This window comes from Priapulus caudatus, unplaced genomic scaffold, assembly GCF_000485595.1.
Source record: "Priapulus caudatus unplaced genomic scaffold, Priapulus_caudatus-5.0.1 Scaffold3, whole genome shotgun sequence".
NCBI lineage: Eukaryota > Metazoa > Priapulida > Priapulimorpha > Priapulimorphida > Priapulidae > Priapulus > Priapulus caudatus.
Window position 1 is genome coordinate 1,186,649 of NW_014577064.1, and position 21,780 is coordinate 1,208,428.

Sequence of the window (21,780 nt, forward strand, 5' to 3'; positions counted from 1 at the left end):
CACACACACACACACACACACACACACACACACGCACGTAGCCTACGCACGCACGGAAGTACCTCAATTATATTCATAGAGAACAAAACCCGCTGAGGGGATTATTAAAAGCAGTGTAGATTCCAGCCAGCATCACTCTCAGTCGCTATGGCATCCTACCTAATCAGCAATGCCGATGTCCCTAGAGGTCGGCACAAGCGCGGCCAGGCGACCCCGTATTTTTGACATTGCTGAGACATGTACGGGGTAAAATTAGATCAGTATTATATATTGATATGTCAAGTTATATCATGATATGTCAATTATTATGTCCTATAAGAGCACCAGTCGCGTGTCACCGTGATGTCGCTACTGTCTCATCATCATTGTCGATCTAAGCTAATACAGTCACAACCCTCGATCGCGTGCATCCCCGGGAAAAACACAATACTACGCCGTTCAAATGATACCAGAAGAGTTTGTTATTATAAATAATCATATGATTAAATAAAAAAAACAAATGAATAAGTAATAAAAATAAAGAAATCAACGTTTGTAGATCTGGTGACACGTGCCATGTAATGTCCTTTTAGTGTACATGAAACTTAATTTTCTTCTGGAAGCCAGTTTTTGTCAATGATTATTGCGCAGTGCGCTCTCTGGGCAGAATGACATTAACTGATCCATCACTCCCGCGCTGACCGACCCGGTTTATTCGGTAACCTCGTACGCAGAGAGTCCTTCCGAACATCGCACAGACTAGTAAATTACCAATAATATATACTTATACTATACTCTGTCATTCTCTGTCATTATAGCAAATTATAAGTCCAAATAATTATTGTGTATAGGTAGTAATACGCACGGCAGAGCGATTTATTAAAATATTATCGATACGCTAATTAGGGTGTGCGCATGCGCAGACGCAGCTTCAGCACACCCAGTTACGTGTTACAGCTTGGGAACACGCGGACGCACCTTGCCAGCTGACGCATATTATCAGGAGTAAATAATAATATATTTATTATTCACTCCTGATATTATCATACGCGGCATTCCTGCATAATAACGAAGCCGCAACTGTAGGACCTATAGCAGGACACCAGTCGGAACAGAATAGCAATAAATGCTCAGCATTACCCCGCAGTTAATCGCCCAGTAACAGCTAATCGCACAGTAACAGCTACATGCGCAGTAACAGTCTACATGCGCAGCTAAGTTCGCACAGTAACAGCCTACATGCGCAGCTAATCGCCCACAGTAACAGCTACACGCGCAGCTAATCGCCCCCACAGTAACAGCTACGATGCCGCAGCGAATCGCCCACAGTAACCAGCTAATCGCCACGAGTAACAGCTATCGACAGTAACAGCTACATGCGCAAGCTAATCGCACAGTAACAGCTACATAAGAGACTAACAAGAAACAAGAAATAACAGCTACGAATGCGCACTAATCGCCCAGTTAACAGCTACATGCGCAGCTATCGCACAGTAACAGCTAATCGCACAGTAACAGTTAATCGCACAGTAACAGCTACATGCGCAGTTAATCGCACAGTAACAGCTACTATGCGCAGCTAATCGCACAGTAACAGCTAATCGCACATTAAGCAGCTAAATCGCACAGTAACAGCTAATCGCACAGTAACAAGCTACATGCGCAGCTAATCGCCACAGTAACAGCCTACATGCCGCAGCTAATCGCACAAGTAACAGCTACACGCTGGCAGCTAATCGCCAGAAACAGCTACATGCGCCAGCTAATCGCACAGTAACAGCTAATCGCCACTAGTAACAGCTAATCGCCCACAGTAACAGCTACATACGCAGCTAATCGCCCACAGTAACAAGTACAGCGCAGCTAATCGCCCAGTAACAGGCTACATGCGCAGCTAATCGCACAGTAACAGCTACATCGCAGCTAATCGGCACAGTAAAGCTACATGAACGCTTCAGCTAATCGGCACAGTAACAGCTACATGCCGAGCTAATCGCCCAGTAACAAGCTACACCGCGCAGCTAATCGCACAGCTAACAGCTACATGCGCAGCTAATCGCACATAACAGCTACTATGCCGAGCTAAATCGCCCACAGTAACAGCTACATGCGCAGCTAATCGCACATTAACAGCCTACATGCGCAGCTATCGGCCCAGTAACAGCCCTACACGCGCGCTTAATCGGCCCACGTAACAGCTACATGCGCAGTAAATCGCACAGTAAACAGCTACATTGCGCAGCTAACGCACCAGTAACAGCTACATGCGCAAGCTAATCGCCACAGTAACAGCCTACACGCCGCAGCTAATCGCCACAGTAATAGCTACATGCGCAGTAATCGACAGTAACGCTACGAATGCGCAGCTAATCGCACAGTAACAGCTTACATGGCCGCAGCTAATCGCCACAGTAACAGCTACATGCGCAGCTATCGCCACGTAACAGCTACATGCGCAGCTTAATCGCCGAGTAAAGCTACATGCGCAGCTATCGCACCAGTAACAGCTACATTGCGCAGTAATCGCCCAGTAAACAGCTACATGCGCAGCTAATCGCCCACAGACAGCAACATGCCGCCAGCTATCGCCCCCCAACAGTGAACAGCTACATGCGGGCAGCTAATCGCCCCAGTAACAGCTACATGCGCAGCTAATCGCACAGTAAACACTACATTTGCGCCAGCTAATCGCACAGTAACAGCTACATGCGCAGCTAATCGCCACAGTAACAGCTAGTATGCGCCAGCTAATCGCACAGTAACCAGCCCTACCATTGCGCAGCTTAATCGCCCCACAGTAAACGCTACATGGCGCATGCTAATCGCCCACAGTAAAGCCTACATTGCGCAGTAATTCGCCCAGTAACAGCTAACATGCGCAGCTACATCGCACAGTAACAGACTACATGGCAGCTAATCGCCCAGTTAACAGCTACATGCGCAGCAATCGCCACAGCTAACAGCTACACGCCGCAGCTAATCGCCCACAGTAATCAGCTACATGCCCGCCAGCTAATTCGCACGAGTAACAGTACATGCGCAGCTAATCGCACAGTAACAGCTACATGCGCAGCTAATCGCACAGTAACAGCTACATGCGCAGCTAATCGCACAGTAACAGCTAATCGCACAGTAACAGCTACATGCGAGCTTAATTACGCCACAGTTAACAGCTACATGCGCAGCTAATCGCACAGTAACAGCTACATGCGCAGCTAAATCCACAGTAAACAGCTACTATGCGCAGCCTTGAATCCGCCACATAACAGCTAATCGCGCAGCTAATGCACAGTAACAGCTACATGCGCAGCTAATCGCCACAGTAAACAGCTACATGCGCAGTAATCTCACAGTAGCTAATGCGCAGTTTAATCGCACAGTTAACAGCTTAATGCGCAGGCTAATCCCACAGAACAGCTACATGCGCAGCTAATCGCACAGTAACAGCTACATGCGCAGCTAATCGCACAGTAACAGCTAATCGCACAGTAACAGCTACATGCGCAGCTAATCGCACCAGTAACAGTACTGCGCAGCTATCGCACAGTAACAGCTTCATGCGCCAGCTAATCGCACAGTACAGCTACATGCGCAGATAATCGCCACAGTAACAGCTACATGCGCAGCTAATCCCCACAGTACAGCTTACATGCGCCAGCTAATCGCCACAGTAACAGCTACATTGCGCAGCTAATCGCACAGTAACAAGCCTACATGCGCAGCTAATTCGCACAGTTAACAAGCTACATTGCGCAGCTAATCGCACAGTAACAGCTACATGCGCAGCTAATCGCACAGTAACAGCTACATGCGCAGCTAATCGCACAGTAACAGCTACATGCGCAGCTAATCGCACAGTAAACCAGCTACATGCCGACTATCGCCCACAGTAACAGCTACATGCGTCAGCTAATCGCCCACAGTAACAGTACCATGCGCAAGCTTATCGCACAGTAACAGCTACACGGCCAGCTAACGCACAGTAACAGCTACATGTCGCAGCTAATCGCACAGTAACAGCTTACACGCGCAGCTAAATCGCACAGTAACAGCTACATTGCGCGCTAATCGCACAGTAACAGCTACACGCGCAGCTTAATCGCAACAAAGTAACAGTACATGCGCAGCTAATCGCCACAGTAACAGCTACATGCGCCAGTAATCGCACAGTAACAAGCTACATGCGCAGCTAATTCGCCACAGTAACAGCTTACATGCGCAGCTAATCGACAGTAACAGCTACATGCGCATCTATCGCCAGTAACAGCCTAACATGCCGCAGCTAACGCCACAGTAACAGCTATCGCCACAGTAACAGCTAACATGCGCAGCTAATCCGCCCAGTAAACAGCTACATGCGAGCTAATCCACAGTACAGCTAACATGCGCAGCTAATCGCCACAGTAAATGCTACATGCGCAAGCTAATCGCACGTAACAGCTACACCGCGCAGCCTTATCCGCCCACCAGCCTAACAGCTACATGCGCAGCTAATCGCACAGTAACAGCTACAGCGCAGCTAATCGCACAGTAACAGCTACTATGCGCAAGCTAATCGCCAGTAACAGCTACGACCGCCGCAGCTAAATCGACAGTAACAGCTACATCGCGCAGCTAATCCACCAGTAACAGCCTAATCGCACGTAACAGCTAATCGCCACAGTAACAGCTACATGCGCAGCTAATCGCCACAGTAACAGCTACATGCCGCAGTTAATCGCACAGTAAACAGCTACATGCGCAGCTAATCGACAGTTAAACAGCACACGCCGCAGCAATCGCACAGTAACAGCTACATTGCGCAGCTAATCGCCCAAGTAACAGCTAATCGCACAGTAACAGCTAATTCGCCACAGTTACAAAAAGCTACATGCGCAGCTAATCGCACTAGCTAACAGCTACATACGCAAGCTTAATCGCAGTTACCAGCTACATGCGCAGCTAATCGCCCAGTAACAGCCTCATTGCGGTAAAGCTATCGCACAGTAACAGCTACATGCGCTAGCTAATCGCCACAGTTAACAAGCTATAAATCGCAGTAACGCTTACTGCCCGCAGCTAATCGCACAGTAAGTACACGCGCAGCTAATCGACAGTAACGCACATTGCGGCAGCTATCGCCCAGTAACAGCTACATGCGCAGCCGGTAGGTAAACGCGGTCCATGCCATTTAGTTTCGATGAGAGACGTCTGCAAGGGTCAATCCCGTCGAGGATTCAAAGCGAACTCGGATTGAGCACGGTTAACTATGTATAACCTACACGTATACGCGAGCGTAAGTGCTTGCCAAATAAGCGATCGTGACGCTAGCGCGGAATACGACCACGTCACGTCACGTCACGTCGTGAGGCGCGCGCACGCGGTAGACTGCAGTAATCGGTCACAGGCACTTGGAGCGTTTCAATAAAATATAATGCTAAATAATACGAAAACATATTTACACCAAAGGTCCTTTATGTTTCTATACTCTCTTTCACCTATTATTGCCGACAATTTCCTGCAAATGCCATCCAAATGCTCAACTGCAACAAACGCTGGCTGTCGCCACGGCTGCCGCTGCACATTGACACATAAATATATATATATTTACCTCCGAGTGCCTGTGTCATCGGCGACATTAGCGGATTTCGGATTTCGCTTATCATTATACATGCAGTGATTATTGTTATATTTATAACGCACCTACGCTCTCTCGTTACGACCTTGCTCTACACAGTCACGACATCTGGTCCGACACCGATCGATGTAATAGATTGGTCAATGACAACGTGAATGAGCTCATAACCACATCGTTAGCAACACGAGCAAACAGGGTTACACGGGTTTGTCTGGTGTCGAGCGCCCGCGCTGGAAGACCGTAACTACATCGACCGCCAAAGTCGATCCGTTGAAGAGGAAGAATGATGAAGAGATGAAGAGGATGGACGACAGGCAGGAGTTGGGTTAAGTGGCATGAGTCAGAGTTTCGCATACGATGAGGAATGTATAGGGGATGAAAAGCGAATAGTAGCCGATGCCGTGTGTGCCGGCCGTCTACTCTACGAACAATGTAAAATTAGCACAATTCATTCACTGTAAGCCCCTTCTACTAACAAATCTAATTTAGTGAGCAACCAAGATGCAGGGTCTCAGGAATACTTTACGCATCGATTTCACGCAACATGGCAATAACTAAAAGCTGGTTTTCCAAGTGTACAAGGCAATATACGATAACTACCCTAGAGGCCCATCTATTGGGATTTAGAGTCGCGGCATTGCCCTAGACGTAGTGGTCAGACGGCCGACCACGTCTTTCCTCTTTTACAGTTATCATCAATAAATCACTGATATCCCTACTCTTATCCTGCTTATATATCCTCCATCTTTCTATTCTTAATAGTATCTATTACAACCACTGCTTACACTGTGCATTTCTCCTACTCCTATCCTTACTGCTACCTGCTATCTATTGAAATCACTTCTCACTTTGCACTTCCTTCTTCTTTCTGTTCTTACGGTTATCTAACAAAACGACTGCTTACCTGACACATCCTATACTTTCTATTCTTACTCATTTTATTGAAATTATTGTTTACCCTGTACATTCTTCCACCTTCTATTCTTGTTGCTTCTGTCAATATAATTACCTGCTTTACTTATCTTTCCACCTTCTATTCTTGTTGCTTCTGTCAATATAATTACCTGCTTTACTTATCTTTCCACCTTCTATTCTTGTTGCTTCTGTCAATATAATTACCTGCCTTACTTATCTTTCCACCTTCTATTCTTGTTGCTTCTGTCAATATAATTACCTGCTTTACTCGTCCTTCTTCCTGCTTTTCTTACTGTTGTCTATCAAACTCAATACTTACCTTCCGCATTTTACCTTCTTCAATACTTTCTACTTCTATTGACGTCACTGCTTACCTTGCGCTAGTTCGAATGGCAGCACCCACCAGGGATTCTTCAGCCAGGAGATGTAGAGGAAGCGGGCGATGTTGATGGTCAGACCGAGGTAGAGCACGCGCAGGTGGCCGATGCTGCGGATGAGACGAACGCTGAAGAAGTAGGCGAAGATCTCAGACACGTGGTTGATGACGGACGCGATGCCGAACAACGACGGTGTGCCGCCGAGGTCCTGCAGGTGCCAGAAGAGGAACGTGAAGACGAGACCGTTGCCGAAGCCCATGAACCAGACGACGTAGAGGATTGCGATGTAGTGCGCCGAGCAGAACGTCTTCAGCACGGTCAACCAGACGTGCGGCTCATCCGCTGGCGCCGCCTGCTGGTGGCTCGCTCTCGCCGACACCGCATCACTGACGGCATCGCTGGGATGCTGCGGGTAGTCGGCGTTCTCGTTCGTGACGGAGAGCTGCGGTGGCGCCTCGTGCTCGTGCCGCGGGAACGTCTGGCCCGACTGCAGCACGCTCATCGGCAGGTTGTCGACGGCGTCGCCCTCGCAGCTGAACCTGAACTGAGTCGCCGTCAAGAACGCGCAGCTCATCAGCACCGAGAAGACGGCGAAGCAGATGGTGTAGTTCTTCTCGCCGATCTCGCGCTCGCCGCACGGGTGGTCGGCGAACGCCAGCGAGTTGTCGAGCACGATGCCGATGACGAACATGGCGACGCCCCAGCCGAGCGATCCGAACATGCGCTGCCGGCCGTACAGCTCCACGTCGTCGCCGAGAACGGTGAGCGTCGCCGTGTCGGCGAGCGTGATCGCCGGCGCACAGAAGAACTCGCCAACGACAATAAGCAACAGCAGCAGCCAGAAGACCTCGCGCACGTCGCGCTCGCGGTACACGATCGTGCTGAACGGCGGCTTCACGAGGCTGCCCTCGGTGCGCGTGTCGTAGTTGACGACGCGGTTCTCGTCGATGCGCTCCGGCGACTTGCCGATCACATGACCCTGCGGGAAGCGCGGTCGCTGCGTCCGCATCTCGATGATCGCGCGTCTGCGGCGCACGCCATCGCCAGCGTTTTGCAGCTCAACCTCCAAGTCGTCGTCATCGTCGTAGTCGGGCGCCGCGTCAGTCGTCATCTCCGTTGTCATGGTGGCGTCGAGGTGATTCCACAGCGCGCGCAGTTCGTCGTCTTCGAGGCGCGAGGTGAAGCGAACATCTCGCTTCTCGATCGGCACGTAGGGTTCCTCGAGGTACTTGTGCGTCACGTTGCTGTAGTAGAGGCAGGAGGCTGGCGGCGGCGTGATGAAAGAGATCGCCAGTGTGAAGGCGACCCAGCAGAAGAGCGAGAAGAGGCACACCAGCTTGCGGCGGCTAAACTTGTCAGCGAGGCGACCCCAGAGCGGTGCACCGACGAACTCGATGAGTGGTCGAATGCCGATCAGGGTGCCTGCCTGGATCGGGTTCATGCCGAGCTGTTTAAAGTAGATGGCGAGCAGTGGGAAGAGGGAACCAAACGCCGAGAAGAAGAAGAAGTAGAAGGTCTTTGAGATGAGCAGGTCGCGATCGACGTTGTGCCAGAGTGCCTCAAAGCAGTCCTTGCGCACTTTCTTCTGCTTCGGCGTGACATCAGTGCCTTGGCCGTAGTGGACTGGGTGGCCGTAAGCCTGATCGTCAGTGTCATAGATGGCTTCCCTATCCATGGTGACCTCCGTAGACTCTGCTGCAGGAGATGGATGCTCTCACCGGTGTTCCGCAAGGCGTGGTGGATTGAGGATGGTCGTCGGCCGAGGGTAGCTATAGTGTCATCTACTTCGTGCAATCACCTGAAGGCGGTAGCGTCTGCTTTATAGTAAATATATTAATGAGTGAGTGATTGACTGAGTGATTGACTGAGTGAGTGAGCGAGTGAATGGGTGAGTGAGTGAGTGAGTGAGTGAGTGAAGAATGAGCGAGTGAGTGAGTGTGAGTGAGTGAGTGAGTGAGTGAGTGATTGAGCAAACGATTGTAGTAGTGGATGTGTGGGCGAGTACGTGTGTGCATGCGTGCGTCCGTGAGTGTGTGAGTAGGTGCGTGCGTGCGTGCGTGCGTGCGTGCGTGCGTGCGTGAATGAGTGAGTGAGTGAGTGAATGAGTAAGTGGGTAAGTGGATACTTTGGTGGGTGAGTTACGTGCACGAGTGGATGTGTATGCGTGGGTGTGCGTGCATGCGTAGGCGTATGAATGTATATGAGAAAGAAAAAGGGAGGCACAGAAAGATTATGTGAAAGAAAAAGAAATGAAGAAAGTCAGAAAGAGAGAGGGGCGGGAGAGTGGTACCGAGAGATGAAAGAGTTAAATAGGTGCGAGTGAGAGAGAGAGAGAGAGGGGGGAGAGGGAGGGGGAGAGGGAGGAGGAGAGGGAGGAGGAGAGGGAGAAGGAGTGGGAGAAGGAGATGGCGCGGGACAGAGAGAAACAGAGACGTGACAAGCGCGGGAATGGACGATGCAGACAGCGAGATGGAAGTGGATTAGGAAAAAATGCCGTAATACAAACCAACCGCGCTCACCGACGAATAACTATGAAATATTAATCGAGCATTTCATTTCACCCTAACCACACACGCGTTCCGTGAACGTCGAGTGTTTCGTTGCGAACGCGGTAGTTCCTACAGCCCCTCACGAGCGTACACAATGCGGCAGTGTAACAGTAGCCAGCAATCAATGCTTGTGCATAGCACGAAATTGATTTTCTCCTCGGCGCTAGCGCGAAGGTCGATATTGCTGGCCGCGAAGGAAGACTCCTCGTTTAACCGGCTGCGGTTGCATGCCCCGTCAGCTCACATCTGCCAGCTACATGGACCCTGAGTCGCGAACCGCCCGTTTGCATACACGGACAGAGAATGTAAACTAGAGCTAAAAGGAGGCAGCGCATGGGTACCGCGATGACGTCTGCAAACAAGAGAAAAAGAGGTGATTGAGCTTACCTTAACGGAGAGAGCCTTCGCTAGCAGACGACAGAAGACTGCGCTCTCTGGAGGCAGTCATCAAGCGGCGCGCTTATTCCGTGAAGAGGTGTGAGGCGGCAATCAGAGAAAGTAGTTCCCACATTTATTTGCAGACGAAATTAGTAGAGCTTGCATGAAAGAAAGACTAACGCACCCGAACTGTGGCGCCTCGAATACGAAAACTCGGAAATGTGCAGTGTAGAATTGGCGAGGTTTGATTTGAAATAATAAAATTTTAATTCACGATGGCTTGTGGTCTGACTCCGCGTATAATATCCATACACTGCTGCCATCTGCTGTTGAATGTGAAGGCATATAAGAGCATTATAACATAGCGTGAGCGCACATGATGGTATGCCCGTGTGTACGCGCGCGCGCGCGCGCGCGTGTGTGTGTGTGTGTGTGGTGTGTGGTGTGTTGTTGTGTGTGTGTGTGTGTGTGTGTGTGTGTGTGTGTGTGTGTGTGTGTGTGTGTGTGTGTGTGTGGTGTGTGTGTGTGTGTGTGTGTGTGTACACGCACGCGTGCGTACGTACATGCATGTAGGCCTACAGTGTTTCTGTGTGTGGACGTTCGTACCTGTGCGGTGTGTGTGCATGTGTGTGTATGCGTACGTGCGTGCCTATGGCGGAGTACGCATATGCGTGCTGTGTATGTATAATTTGTGTTTGTTTTAAAATGCAATTGCATGAAAGTTCCAAATAACAACTATAACTAGAGCACTCGGAGAGCACAACCTCCGTCAAGGCAGCTCAATTCTCTCACTGTGGAATTTTTTTATTAATTAATTTTTTAATTAAGTGGAAAAATTAATTAATTAAATAAATAATTAATTGGATCCGGATTAGTGCGAGCGTGCAGGTGGGGGAGGACTGTGGTTGCCTTAGCCTGTGTTTGCGTGTTTGTAAGTCTACAGCCAGCGCACCTAGCGGAAGTGAACTGAAAACGTGCATGGTAACACACAAACACACAAAACCAACACTCAAAACTCGCCGGTGAAAACATAACCTCCGCCACGCCCCTGACGGAGGTAATTATTTGTGGCCTATTAGCCTAGCTGTTTCATGATCCTGTGATATATAGAGAGGAAGCTAATGGCACTGTATAGAGTACACTTCGGATGCGCAAACATGGGGCCAATAACGTGATATCGTTTTAGAGGTAATCATAACATAGTGTTTAGCTTTGGCAAGGCATCGTTAACAGCAATTCTCTTCATCAACAAAATGAGCAGCAACCATTTTGATAAGCACATTTTCGTGCAAATATGTGCAAAAATCGTGCAACACTGCTCAACATTTACTGAGACATACGCATGCATCTGTGCGTGCATCACCCGTGTCATTATGCCGGAATATCACCACAGGCAACTTATTACAGCAATACCGGAGAATACGCTAAATAATCGACGAAAACGGCGTTTACCGTTGCCTATAAGTGGCCTTTACTCTCAGCGCGTGGTCTCGCACTGTTTTTCTCGGTGCTACTCGTGTAAACGTTTGCTACCACGCATGGCCAATAGCAGCGTTCACACGTAGCAAGAAATCCGGTATTTAGCGTTCACACGAGGCAAATACGAGGCCCAAGAAATACGGTATCTAAACAGATCCGTATTTCATGTAAATACGAGGCTTCCAGACCCCGAATAATTTGCCGTGCTTGAGAAATACCGGATTTATTGGACCGCGCATTTCCTCGTGTGAACGCTTAATACCGGATTTCTGAAGCCGCGTATTTTATGGACTGGTCCGCGCTCGACAGTTCTAGTGTAACGCGAGTGGAACTGTCGAGCGCGGACCATGACGTATTTTATTGCAGTTGGTGCGCATTGCATTGTTTATTTCGCATTGTTCGCTTGATTGTTTAAGGATACTCACCACGTTGTGCATGAAATTTGATCGATTTTTCGTTTTCAACTTTATTCGATGGCTAACACTATGTCCCACCTGTGTACATGCTCATTTCTCCATATAACGGTACATGTGAACCCTCAGAGCGTTTTTGCTTGCCCCCGTACATGTAGTAAGCAGCGGCTGACGTCATTATGACGTCAGAGTCAGGATACAACCACGATATTCACTAGTAATAAATAAGCCAGTATCATTCAGTGTCAACCCTGCTACAGCTGTCATTACATGTATTCATGTACATTCATGTACATCTGCTAGTGATCCTATAAGTATCCCACGCCCAAAATAGTTCTAACACCTCGCAACAGCGCAACACACCTTACTGTAGTGCGGCCGGTACACGGCGCGTGTTTTGTTTATTAGCTTTGTGACGTCGGATGAGCGGAGTTCGCGCGTTTTTGCGATGGTAACCTCGTAATTTCTCAGAATTTCTCAAGGTGCATGGAACATTTTAGCAATTTAGTGGTGTCAGTCAGTCATGGATATGTCGCAGTAAGTACTAACAATAGATATATCACATACGTTCACCCATTTTGCACACAGGCGGTCACTCATTGTGAAAAATAGAAAAACGCTGATTTGTCCGTTTCGATTTCTGACATAGTAGCCGATGTATAAATGGATATTTCTCTGTGATTACAACTCGGATTAATTTAATTTTACACTCATTTTAAGGTAACATTTGTGGTAAAAAAAGCGCGTCAGGGATGTTATTAAGTGCCTTACTTTATTAGTTATGCCTCTTTATTCGCTAAAATTTCTATTTTTCACACAACTTGATTTTTAAAGCAGTTTTTTCGAGTTTCTCGGTAAATATGTAAATTAAAGAAAAATTCCTGACGCGCTATTTTTGGTCCATATTGTGCTTAACATGGGCCAAAAATTTTGTATCCTCACCCTTCTGGTAGTTGAGAAATATCCAAAATACCATTTTTACATAAAAATTCAAAATTTGTATGGTAACATAATTAGGTGCTGGAAATTTCATGAAATTTTTTGGCTCGAGCATAGAGATATATCTCCTCTATAAATAAAACAAGTGATTGATTCGATTCATTCGCAATAAACGTTTAATCTTCACTAGAGCAATACCCTTGCGCAACGTGCTGAGTATCCTTAAAGCAGCTCGCAGTCGCAAATACCGTATTTCTGGAGCCGCGAATCAGCGTGTGAACGCTCGGCCGCGTTTTGTCTCAGATACGGTATATTGCAAATCCGGTATTTCAGAAATACGAGTCTCGTGTGAACGAGGCTATTAACTCGTAGACGCGACTCCAGGTGTGGAACCAAACACAGAAATAATCTCCCGCGTTGCAGTCATTGTCGTCATGCTTCCGGTTACCATCGTCATCGTCGTGTCATCGCCTGCTGCCGCGATCGGCTTTGTTGCTGTTGCCGCGGCTGTTAGCATGTTCCTGTGTTTGACGACGATCGGTCGTGTCAGATCATCCGATGCATTAACGTGTTTCATCAGGCGGAAAATAGCGGATCGAAGGCGTGGTCACACAGTGCTCTCTTGAATTTGAAATGGCGCTCAGAAATCTCTATTTCGCGAATGTCTGTCTGTCTACGGTCGAGACACATAATTACGAGTAAGTGTTGGATCTAATACTAAGTCTAGTAACTAAGGATCTAGTAACTAAGGATTCTAGTCCACTAAGTGTTGGATCTAGACAATAGGCTGCGCTTACTAAAGTATTAGGACGAAACCTCTACGATTATGCTATTTTATGGCGAAGTCTCACGTTAAAAACACGTAAATTAATAACTATTAACATTTCGAAGGTAATTATAGGTTAAACACCAAAATGCTTAGGTATGAACGGTATGCTAAGTTTGCACAGATATGATCTGTGCTAATCTAAACTAAATTCGTAGTTTATAACAGATGAAACGCTTCTCAGCGTTTTCGATCATTGTAGCTTAGGGTAATGACGCATTAGAGCGAAATAGCTAGTTAATTAGATAGATAGATAGTTAGATAGATAGATAGATAGAGAGAGGAAGAGAAAAAAAGAAAGAAAGAGAGAGAGAGAGGGAGAGAAAGAGAGAGAAAAAGAAAGAAAGAGAAAGAGAGAGAGATAGAGAAGAGAGAGAGAGAGAGAGAGAGAGAGAGAGAGAGAGAGAGAGAGAGAGAGAGAGAGAGAGAGAGAGAGAGAGAGAGAGAGAGAGGAGAGAGAGAGAGAGAGAGAGAGGAGAGAGAGAGGAGAATATTATATATATATATATATATAATATATTATTATATATTATATAGAGAGAGAGAGAGAGAGAGAGAGAGAGAGAGAGAGAGAGAAAAGGATAAATAGAATACATAAATAATTATATATATATATATGTGTGTATATATCGAGAGAGATAGCTAGACAGATAGATAGATAGAACATACATACATACATACATACATACATACATACACAGCACGCATCGCACGCACGCACGCCACCACGCACGCACGCACGCACGCACGCACGCACGCACGCACGCACCCACGCACGCCACGCACGCACGCACGCACGCACGCACGCACGCACGCACGCACGCACGACCACGCACGCACGCACGCACGCACGCACGCACGCACGCACGCACGCCACGCACGCACGCACGCACGCACGCCGCACGCACGCACGCACGCACGCACGCATGGATAGATAGATAGATAGATAGATAAGATAGACAGACAGATCAGATAGATAGATAGAATATAATAGATAGATAGATATAGATAGATAGATAGATAGATAGATAGATAGACTAGATAGATAGATAGATAGAAGATAGATAGATGATAGATAGATAGATAGATAGATAGATCGATATGATAGATAGATTAGATAGATAGATAGATAGATAGATAGATAGATAGATAGATAGATAGATATAGATAGATAGATAAGATAGATAGATAGATAATCTAGATAGATAGATAGATGATGATAGATGATAGATAGATAAATAATTAGATTAGATAGATAGATAAATAGATAGATAGATAGATAGATAGATAGATAGATAGATAGATAGATAGATAGATAGATAGATAAGATAGATAGATAGATAGATAGATAGATAGATAGATAGATAGATAGATAGATAGATAGATAGATAGATAGATAGATAGATAGATAGATAGATAGATAGATAGATAGATAGACAGATACATAGTTAGATAGAATAGATAGATCGATGTGTTTATCGGTCGTATTTTACATGCGCACCAGCCATACGTGTAGGCAAATACGATGCGGTATTAATGTCAGTCGCCATTTTCGTTGTTGCTGTCTTCATATTTGATTGCTAATAACGATGCTGACAAGCGACCATATTAGGGGTCTTACCCCACGCAGGCACTAAACGAGAATGCTTAAAGATTGAGCATCGGGGGAAATCAGAAATTAATTATCATTATAATCTTATACGAACGGCGCGCGCACAATTACGGACAGTTGTAGGTAATTGATTGTATTATACGAGGTCGTATAACCAATTTCGGTTGTAGGGGAAAGAACAATAGTGCGTCGTTATTGAGTACCTTTTCATGCGACTATAGCCGCCTCGTTGCTATCCTCGACTTATATCGAGTGGCATCGAATTCTTTTCTCCTGGTGATCCGCGTACCCAACACGCACGTTCACGCACCGTCAGTTCCAGCGCACGTAATACGACATCTCGTTGTCTCTCGCCGTGGCGTCGGCGCTATAATGTAACCTCTTGGGAGCCTGGGCGGTGTTTCTAATAAATATTAAACCCTAGCCGTCGTCGGATAATCCGAGTGGGCGACGAGTTCATACAAAAACGGACGCGGTCACCGCTCGCCAAGACAGTGAACGGTAGCCGCTTGACGAGAGAGGACATAGTTTCTGCGTGGTTGGCTGCTACCATTGGCGACGAACACTTTAAGTTGATCTCGGCAATTTCGATCAAAATCAGGTATGATTGCACAGCGCTACTGACGTAACTCCTCCTGCGGAGAAGATTTGCTCGCGATTTTTGTTTTACGATAAACCTCACGTCACGTACGATAAACTCGTGCGGTATTCCTAAGTGATATTTGCAATTTTTTGCTATACATAGTATTTACACGATATCTATCGGTTGTTGTAATAAGTGCATTTGTTCGTATCTCTAGAAAATGAGTCTCGTAGCTGGCGCAGTAGCGGGTTCCTGCGCTGGCGAGACACGAGCGACGAATTCTGACGTTGTGTGTATTTTTACGTAGCAACAATGTCCCGGACGACCATCCTCCTATCTTTCGCAATCGGCGTCGTCTTCGTGGTTATCATGTGCAGGAGTACGATGGTGGCGGCGGGAGACATGCCGCTGCCGCCGCAGAGGCCGGGTGTCTTCAAGACGCCGCACCAGCTGCGAACATACCTGCAGAAGCTCAACGAGTATTACGCGATCGTCGGAAGGCCCAGGTAAGTGCATGCTAACAGTGTCGAGCTAGCTACACCGCGCAGTCGGAATCCGGCACGCCTGGTTATATACAGGAATTATATAGGATATGGGCGCGTGCGTGCAAGCGTCAATATGAGTAATAAAAGAGCAGGAAAAGAGGTAAAGATGATAAGGTGATAGCGAACGAGCGAGAGAGAGAGTATATATATATATATATATATATATATATATATATATATACTCGCTTATTGCTGGATAGTTATAGAAAATAGCGTGATCAGTATAATATACTGTATATCCCATTAAATTGTCGAAATTTATTGTAAAGAATTCCAATATAAAACACAGCGAATATAACTGTTATACCGCATACACACTAAATCTCAAGTAGCAGAGAGTTTTGTGCCGAAATGTAAACACGGGTGGGATGAAAATATCATCGATGTTCACCGGTAGATGGAAGTACGCGCATGATCTATCCACTCCTAACGATGTTTGGTACGCGTACTAACTGGATAGCGGTTAGCCAATCGACGGTTCGCGAGAAAGTGACGCCACCACGGGCCACAAGCCGCCATTTTGCAATCACTCCAAAAGGTTAACTATGGGCCGGTGTGCGCCCCATAACATTTCAAATGGAAAATGGCGAAATGCAGTTTGTTTTAGCATTCTCTATTCGCATAAAAAACAAATTTGTGTGGGTGCGTATGTGTGTGCGCGTATGTGTGAAAGAGAGAAAGAGAGAACCTACAGTGTTTCTTTGTGTGTGGACGTTCGTACCTGTGCGTGTGTGTGCATGTGTGTGTATGCGTACGTGCGTGCCTATGGGCGAGTACGCATATGCGTGCTGTGTATGTATAAATTTGTGTTTGTTTTAAAATGCAATTGCATGAAAGTTCCAAATATAACAACTATAACTAGAGCACTCGGAGAGCACAGACCTCCGTCAAGGCAGCTCAATTCTCTCACTGTGGAATTTTTTTATTAATTAATTTTTTAATTAAGTGGAAAAATTAATTAATTAAATAAATAATTAATTGGATCCGGATTAGTGCGAGCGTGCAGGTGGGGGAGGACTGTGGTTGCCCCTTAGCCTGTGTTTGCGTGTTTGTAAGTCTACAGCCAGCGCACCTAGCGGAAGTGAACTGAAACGTGCATGGTAACACACAAACACACAAACCAACACTCAAAAACTCGCCGGTGAAAACATAACCTCCGCCACGCCCCTGACGGAGGTAATTATCTGTGGCCTATTAGCCTAGCTGTTTCATGATCCTGTGATATATAGAGAGGAAGCTAATGGCACTGTATAGAGTACACTTCGGATGCGCAAACATGGGGCCAATAACGTGATATCGTTTTAGGGTAATCATAACATAGTGTTTAGCTTTGGCAAGCATCGTTAACAGCAATGTCTCTTCATCAACAAAATGAGCAGCAACCATTTTGATAAGCACATTTTCGTGCAAATATTGTGCAAAAATCGTGCAACACTGCTCAACATTTTACTGAGACATACGCATGCATCTGTGCGTGCATACACCCGTGTCATTATGCCGGAATATCACCACAGGCAACTTATTACAGCAATACCGGAGAATACGCTAAATAATCGACGAAAACGGCGTTTACCGTTGCCTATAAGTGGCCTTTACTCTCAGCAGCCTGGTCTCGCACTGTTTTTCTCGTGTGCTACTCGTGTAAACGTTTGCTACCACGCATGGCCAATAGCCGCGTTCACACGTAGCAAGAAATCCGGTATTTAGCGTTCACACGAGGCAAAATACGAGGCCCAAGAAATACGGTATCTAAACAGATCCGGTATTTCATGTAAATACGAGGCTTCCCAGACCCCGAATAATTTGCCGTGCTTGAGAAATACCGGATTTATTGGACCGCGCATTTCCTCGTGTGAACGCTAAATACCGGATTTCTGAAGCCGCGTATTTTATAGACTGGTCCGTGCTCGACAGCTCTAGTCTAACGCGAGTGGAACTGTCGAGCGCGGACCAGTCTACGTATTTTATTGGCAGTTGGTGCGCATTGCATTGTTTATTTCGCATTGTTCGCTTGATTGTTTAAAGCAGCTCGCAGTTCGCAAATACCGTATTTCTGGAGCCGCGAATCAGCGTGTGAACGCTCGGCCGCGTATTTGTCTCAGATACGGTATATTGCAAATCCGGTATTTCAGAAATACGAGGTCTCGTGTGAACGAGGCTATTAACTCGTAGACGCGACTCCCAGGTGTGGAACCAAACACAGAAATAATCTCCCGCGTTGCAGTCATTGTCGTCATGCTTCCGGTTACCATCGTCATCGTCGTGTCATCGCTGCTGCCGCGATCGGCTTTGTTGCTGTTGCCGCGGCTGTTAGCATGTGTGCCTTGTTTGACGACGATCGGTCGTGTCAGATCATCCGATGCATTAACGTGTTTCATCAGGCGGAAAATAGCGGATCGAAGGCGTGGTCACACAGTGCTCTCTTTGAATTTGAAATGGCGCTCAGAAATCTCTATTTCGCGAATGTCTGTCTGTCTACGGTCGAGACACATAATTACGAGTAAGTGTTGGATCTAATAACTAAGTCTAGTAACTAAGGATCTAGTAACTAAGGATCTAGTCCACTAAGTGTTGGATCTAGACATATAGGCTGCGCTTACTAAAGTATTAGGACGAAAACCTCTACGATTATGCTATTTTATGGCGAAGTCTCACGTTAAAAACACGTAAATTAATAACTATTAACATTTCGAAGGTAATTATAGGTTAAACACCAAAATGCTTAGGTATGAACGGTATGCTAAGTTTGCACAGATATGATCTGTGCTAATCTAAACTAAATTCGTAGTTTATAACAGGTGAAACGCTTCTCAGCGTTTTCGATCATTGTAGCTTAGGGTAATGATAATTTTAATATATCAATTTTCCCCTATTATTATCCACATGTAATCGTTTTATTAATATCAGCATCCAACCATCCATTCGTCTATCAGTCTGTCCTTTCGTCCGACACTAAGCCGACCACCCGACCGCCCGGCCGCTCGCGGATGAGCTTCATCGTGAATTCAATTATTCATTTATACATTAATTCATTCATTCACATCTACATTTAGCTAATCAATAATCATATAACTGAATATAATATAGCGGATAACAAGCCTTCGCATTTTTGCAATAATTATTCCTATAGTGTCTTGAGTACCCAATTTCGCGTGCATTGATCAGGTCTCCAGCCGGCTACAGTTATCTTACACGATATTAGCAATGCTTTAGATATGAACGTAATTTCGCCTCTCATAATATGATGATTCCGACGATTATAGTCACGCGTCGATTTTTGAATCATCCCTCCTTCACAATTTTGCAGTCGATTATATCGAAGAGGTCGTCACAATGACGTGGCTCCACTATGATTTGAATGGGACTATAACACTCCGACCACTACGATGTAAGATAGCATGTCCGTGTGCGAGTATACTACATCTACATCTACATCTCTACACTGTCCCTCCCGTGCACCGAAATACTCGCATTCGGATTACAAAATTCAAAACCGTGTCCATTCGCTTCAAGTGTCGACGCAGTTCTGTTCGTGTGATCGCGTTGGTTCTACTTTCTGTCAACCTAAATCTGCGCCCACTCTCAATTACAGAATAAACCGTGCGCGCCGAGGGATCGTTCTAGCACTTGACGTTATTGTGCGCGAACGGTCGCGACTAGTCGCCAGGTTTACTCAAGAGCAATAGCGAACGACGGGGATCGGAGTGGGTGCCTCTTGCCCGCTCCTAAGAGGCGAAGCACAATGCGCTAAAAGAAGCGGTGACGGTGAGAACGATGACGATTGTCGCCAGCGCGCATTCGGTTCTCGGCTGTATTTGCGAGTGCATTGCTGCCAATCGTACTTATGCCCGATATATGTACATATGCGTGAACGCACATATGTACTGCATACATATACACGCCAAGAGAAAAGCAAGGACGAACGAACACACGTACGCGCACAGACAAGCGAGCGTGATGAAGAGAGAAAAACGGAGGGTCTTACGGAAAAAATATCGACTCGGAGATGAAATTAACACATATTAAGACAGACAGGCAAACCGACAGACAGACAGACACACACACTAGCAAACACACATACGCGCACAGCACACACACGCACACGCATACACACACACACACACACACACACACACATACACGCAGGGGGCGGGAACAGAGAGACTAGAGAGATCGAGAGAGAGAGAGAGAGAGAGAGAGAGAGAGAGAGAGAGAGAGAGCCGAGCGAGAGAGAGGAGAGAGAGAGAGAGAGAGCGCAGCGAGAGGGAGAGCCGAGACAAACGAGATGGCAGAGAGACAGAGTTCATATATAGTCGTAATATCGAGAGAGAGAGCAGAGAGAACGAGAGAGGGGAGGAAGAGAGAAGAGGCTAGCAACAACAAGATTAAACATAGTCCCACCAGTAACGGCGACAGGACCTTTCTTCTTCCCAATCACAGAGGAATCGTATGTCTAACAAGCTATCTAAATTGTAAGTATCACACGACACTCAGTGACGCAGGGTGTAGAGACACAAACAAGAGACGTAAATTACTGGATTCACGCAAGGAATTGCTCTGCGCTTAACATTTGATCTTTGCGACAAATCTCGTGCGGTGCAGCTAATAAGAATTACTGGCCATGACTTAGTAATAACGGGGTCTAGATTGATTTGCATTATCATGGTTGCTTGCAGCGTCATCACGTCGCAAATTAAATACTGAATCAAAAAAGGTTATTCACCGATTTGATTGCATTGGATAATATCAATGTCATGTCTGTATGTATATGTATGTATGATGATGTATGAATGTATGATTATGTAGTATGTATGTATGTATGTAGTTATGTATGTATGTATGTTATGTATTAATGGTATGTATGTATGATGTATGTATGTATGTATGTATATGTTATGGTATGTATTATGTATGTATGTATGTATGTATGTATATGTATATGTATGTATGTATGTGGTGTATGTATGATGTATGTATGATGTATGTATTGGCTAGTATGTATGTATGTATGTATGTATGTACGTAGTACGTAGACGTACGACGTTACCTAACTTACGTCTCGTAATGTATGTTATGTATGGTATGGTATGGTACGTACGTAGCGTACGTACGTACGTACGTACGTTGGTAGTACGGTACGTATGTACGGTATGTAGCGTATGTAGCTATGTATTATGTAAGTATGTATTATGTATCGGTATGCCTATGTAGTAGTATATGTAATGTATGTCATTATGTAGTAATGTGTAAGAGTGTATGTATGTAGTATGTATGTAATGTATGTAATGTAGTATTGTATGTATGTATTATGATATGTTATTGTCATGTAATTATGTATGACTATTTGGTGTATGATGTATCTAGACGGCGTACAACAACACCGTCTCTCTAGTATGTACTCGCCGTTGATATATCCACCAATCCGGCGTCGTTTCGTTCAAATTCAAGCGTCATAGTCTGCTCAGCCGCGTTACAATATTACTGGCGATTTAAGCCGCATGGTGGATAAATGCTGAAAGGGAAACGCCGTTGGAACTGAACGATTCCAGGGAAAGGTCAAAAAGTTTA

General features: G+C 46.1%; 2 protein-coding genes across 5 annotated transcripts in view; one reads left to right on the top strand and one right to left on the bottom strand.

The window, feature by feature from the left end:
- LOC106821190 (major facilitator superfamily domain-containing protein 6-like) overlaps nucleotides 1-9,899 on the bottom strand; it is a 19,043-nt gene extending 9,144 nt beyond the window's left edge. The window contains exons 1-2 of one of the 2 annotated variants that reach the window (XM_014825888.1): nucleotides 9,825-9,899; nucleotides 6,886-8,702 (exon numbers count right to left, since the gene is read on the bottom strand). In XM_014825888.1, coding sequence (XP_014681374.1) covers nucleotides 6,886-8,563 — 1,678 coding nt within the window. In that variant the 5' untranslated portion in view covers nucleotides 8,564-8,702; nucleotides 9,825-9,899. The remainder of the gene's footprint in view (nucleotides 1-6,885; nucleotides 8,703-9,824) is intronic. The other variant, XM_014825898.1, reaches the window with a different exon arrangement.
- A 5,623-nt stretch (nucleotides 9,900-15,522) lies between these two features.
- The window catches only part of LOC106821237 (pro-neuropeptide Y-like), a 22,773-nt gene continuing 16,515 nt past the window's right edge, over nucleotides 15,523-21,780 (top strand). For 2 of the 3 annotated variants that reach the window (XM_014825956.1, XM_014825973.1), the window contains exons 1-2: nucleotides 15,523-15,685; nucleotides 15,975-16,173. In XM_014825956.1, coding sequence (XP_014681442.1) covers nucleotides 15,980-16,173 — 194 coding nt within the window. In that variant the 5' untranslated portion in view covers nucleotides 15,523-15,685; nucleotides 15,975-15,979. The remainder of the gene's footprint in view (nucleotides 15,686-15,974; nucleotides 16,174-21,780) is intronic. The other variant, XM_014825963.1, reaches the window with a different exon arrangement.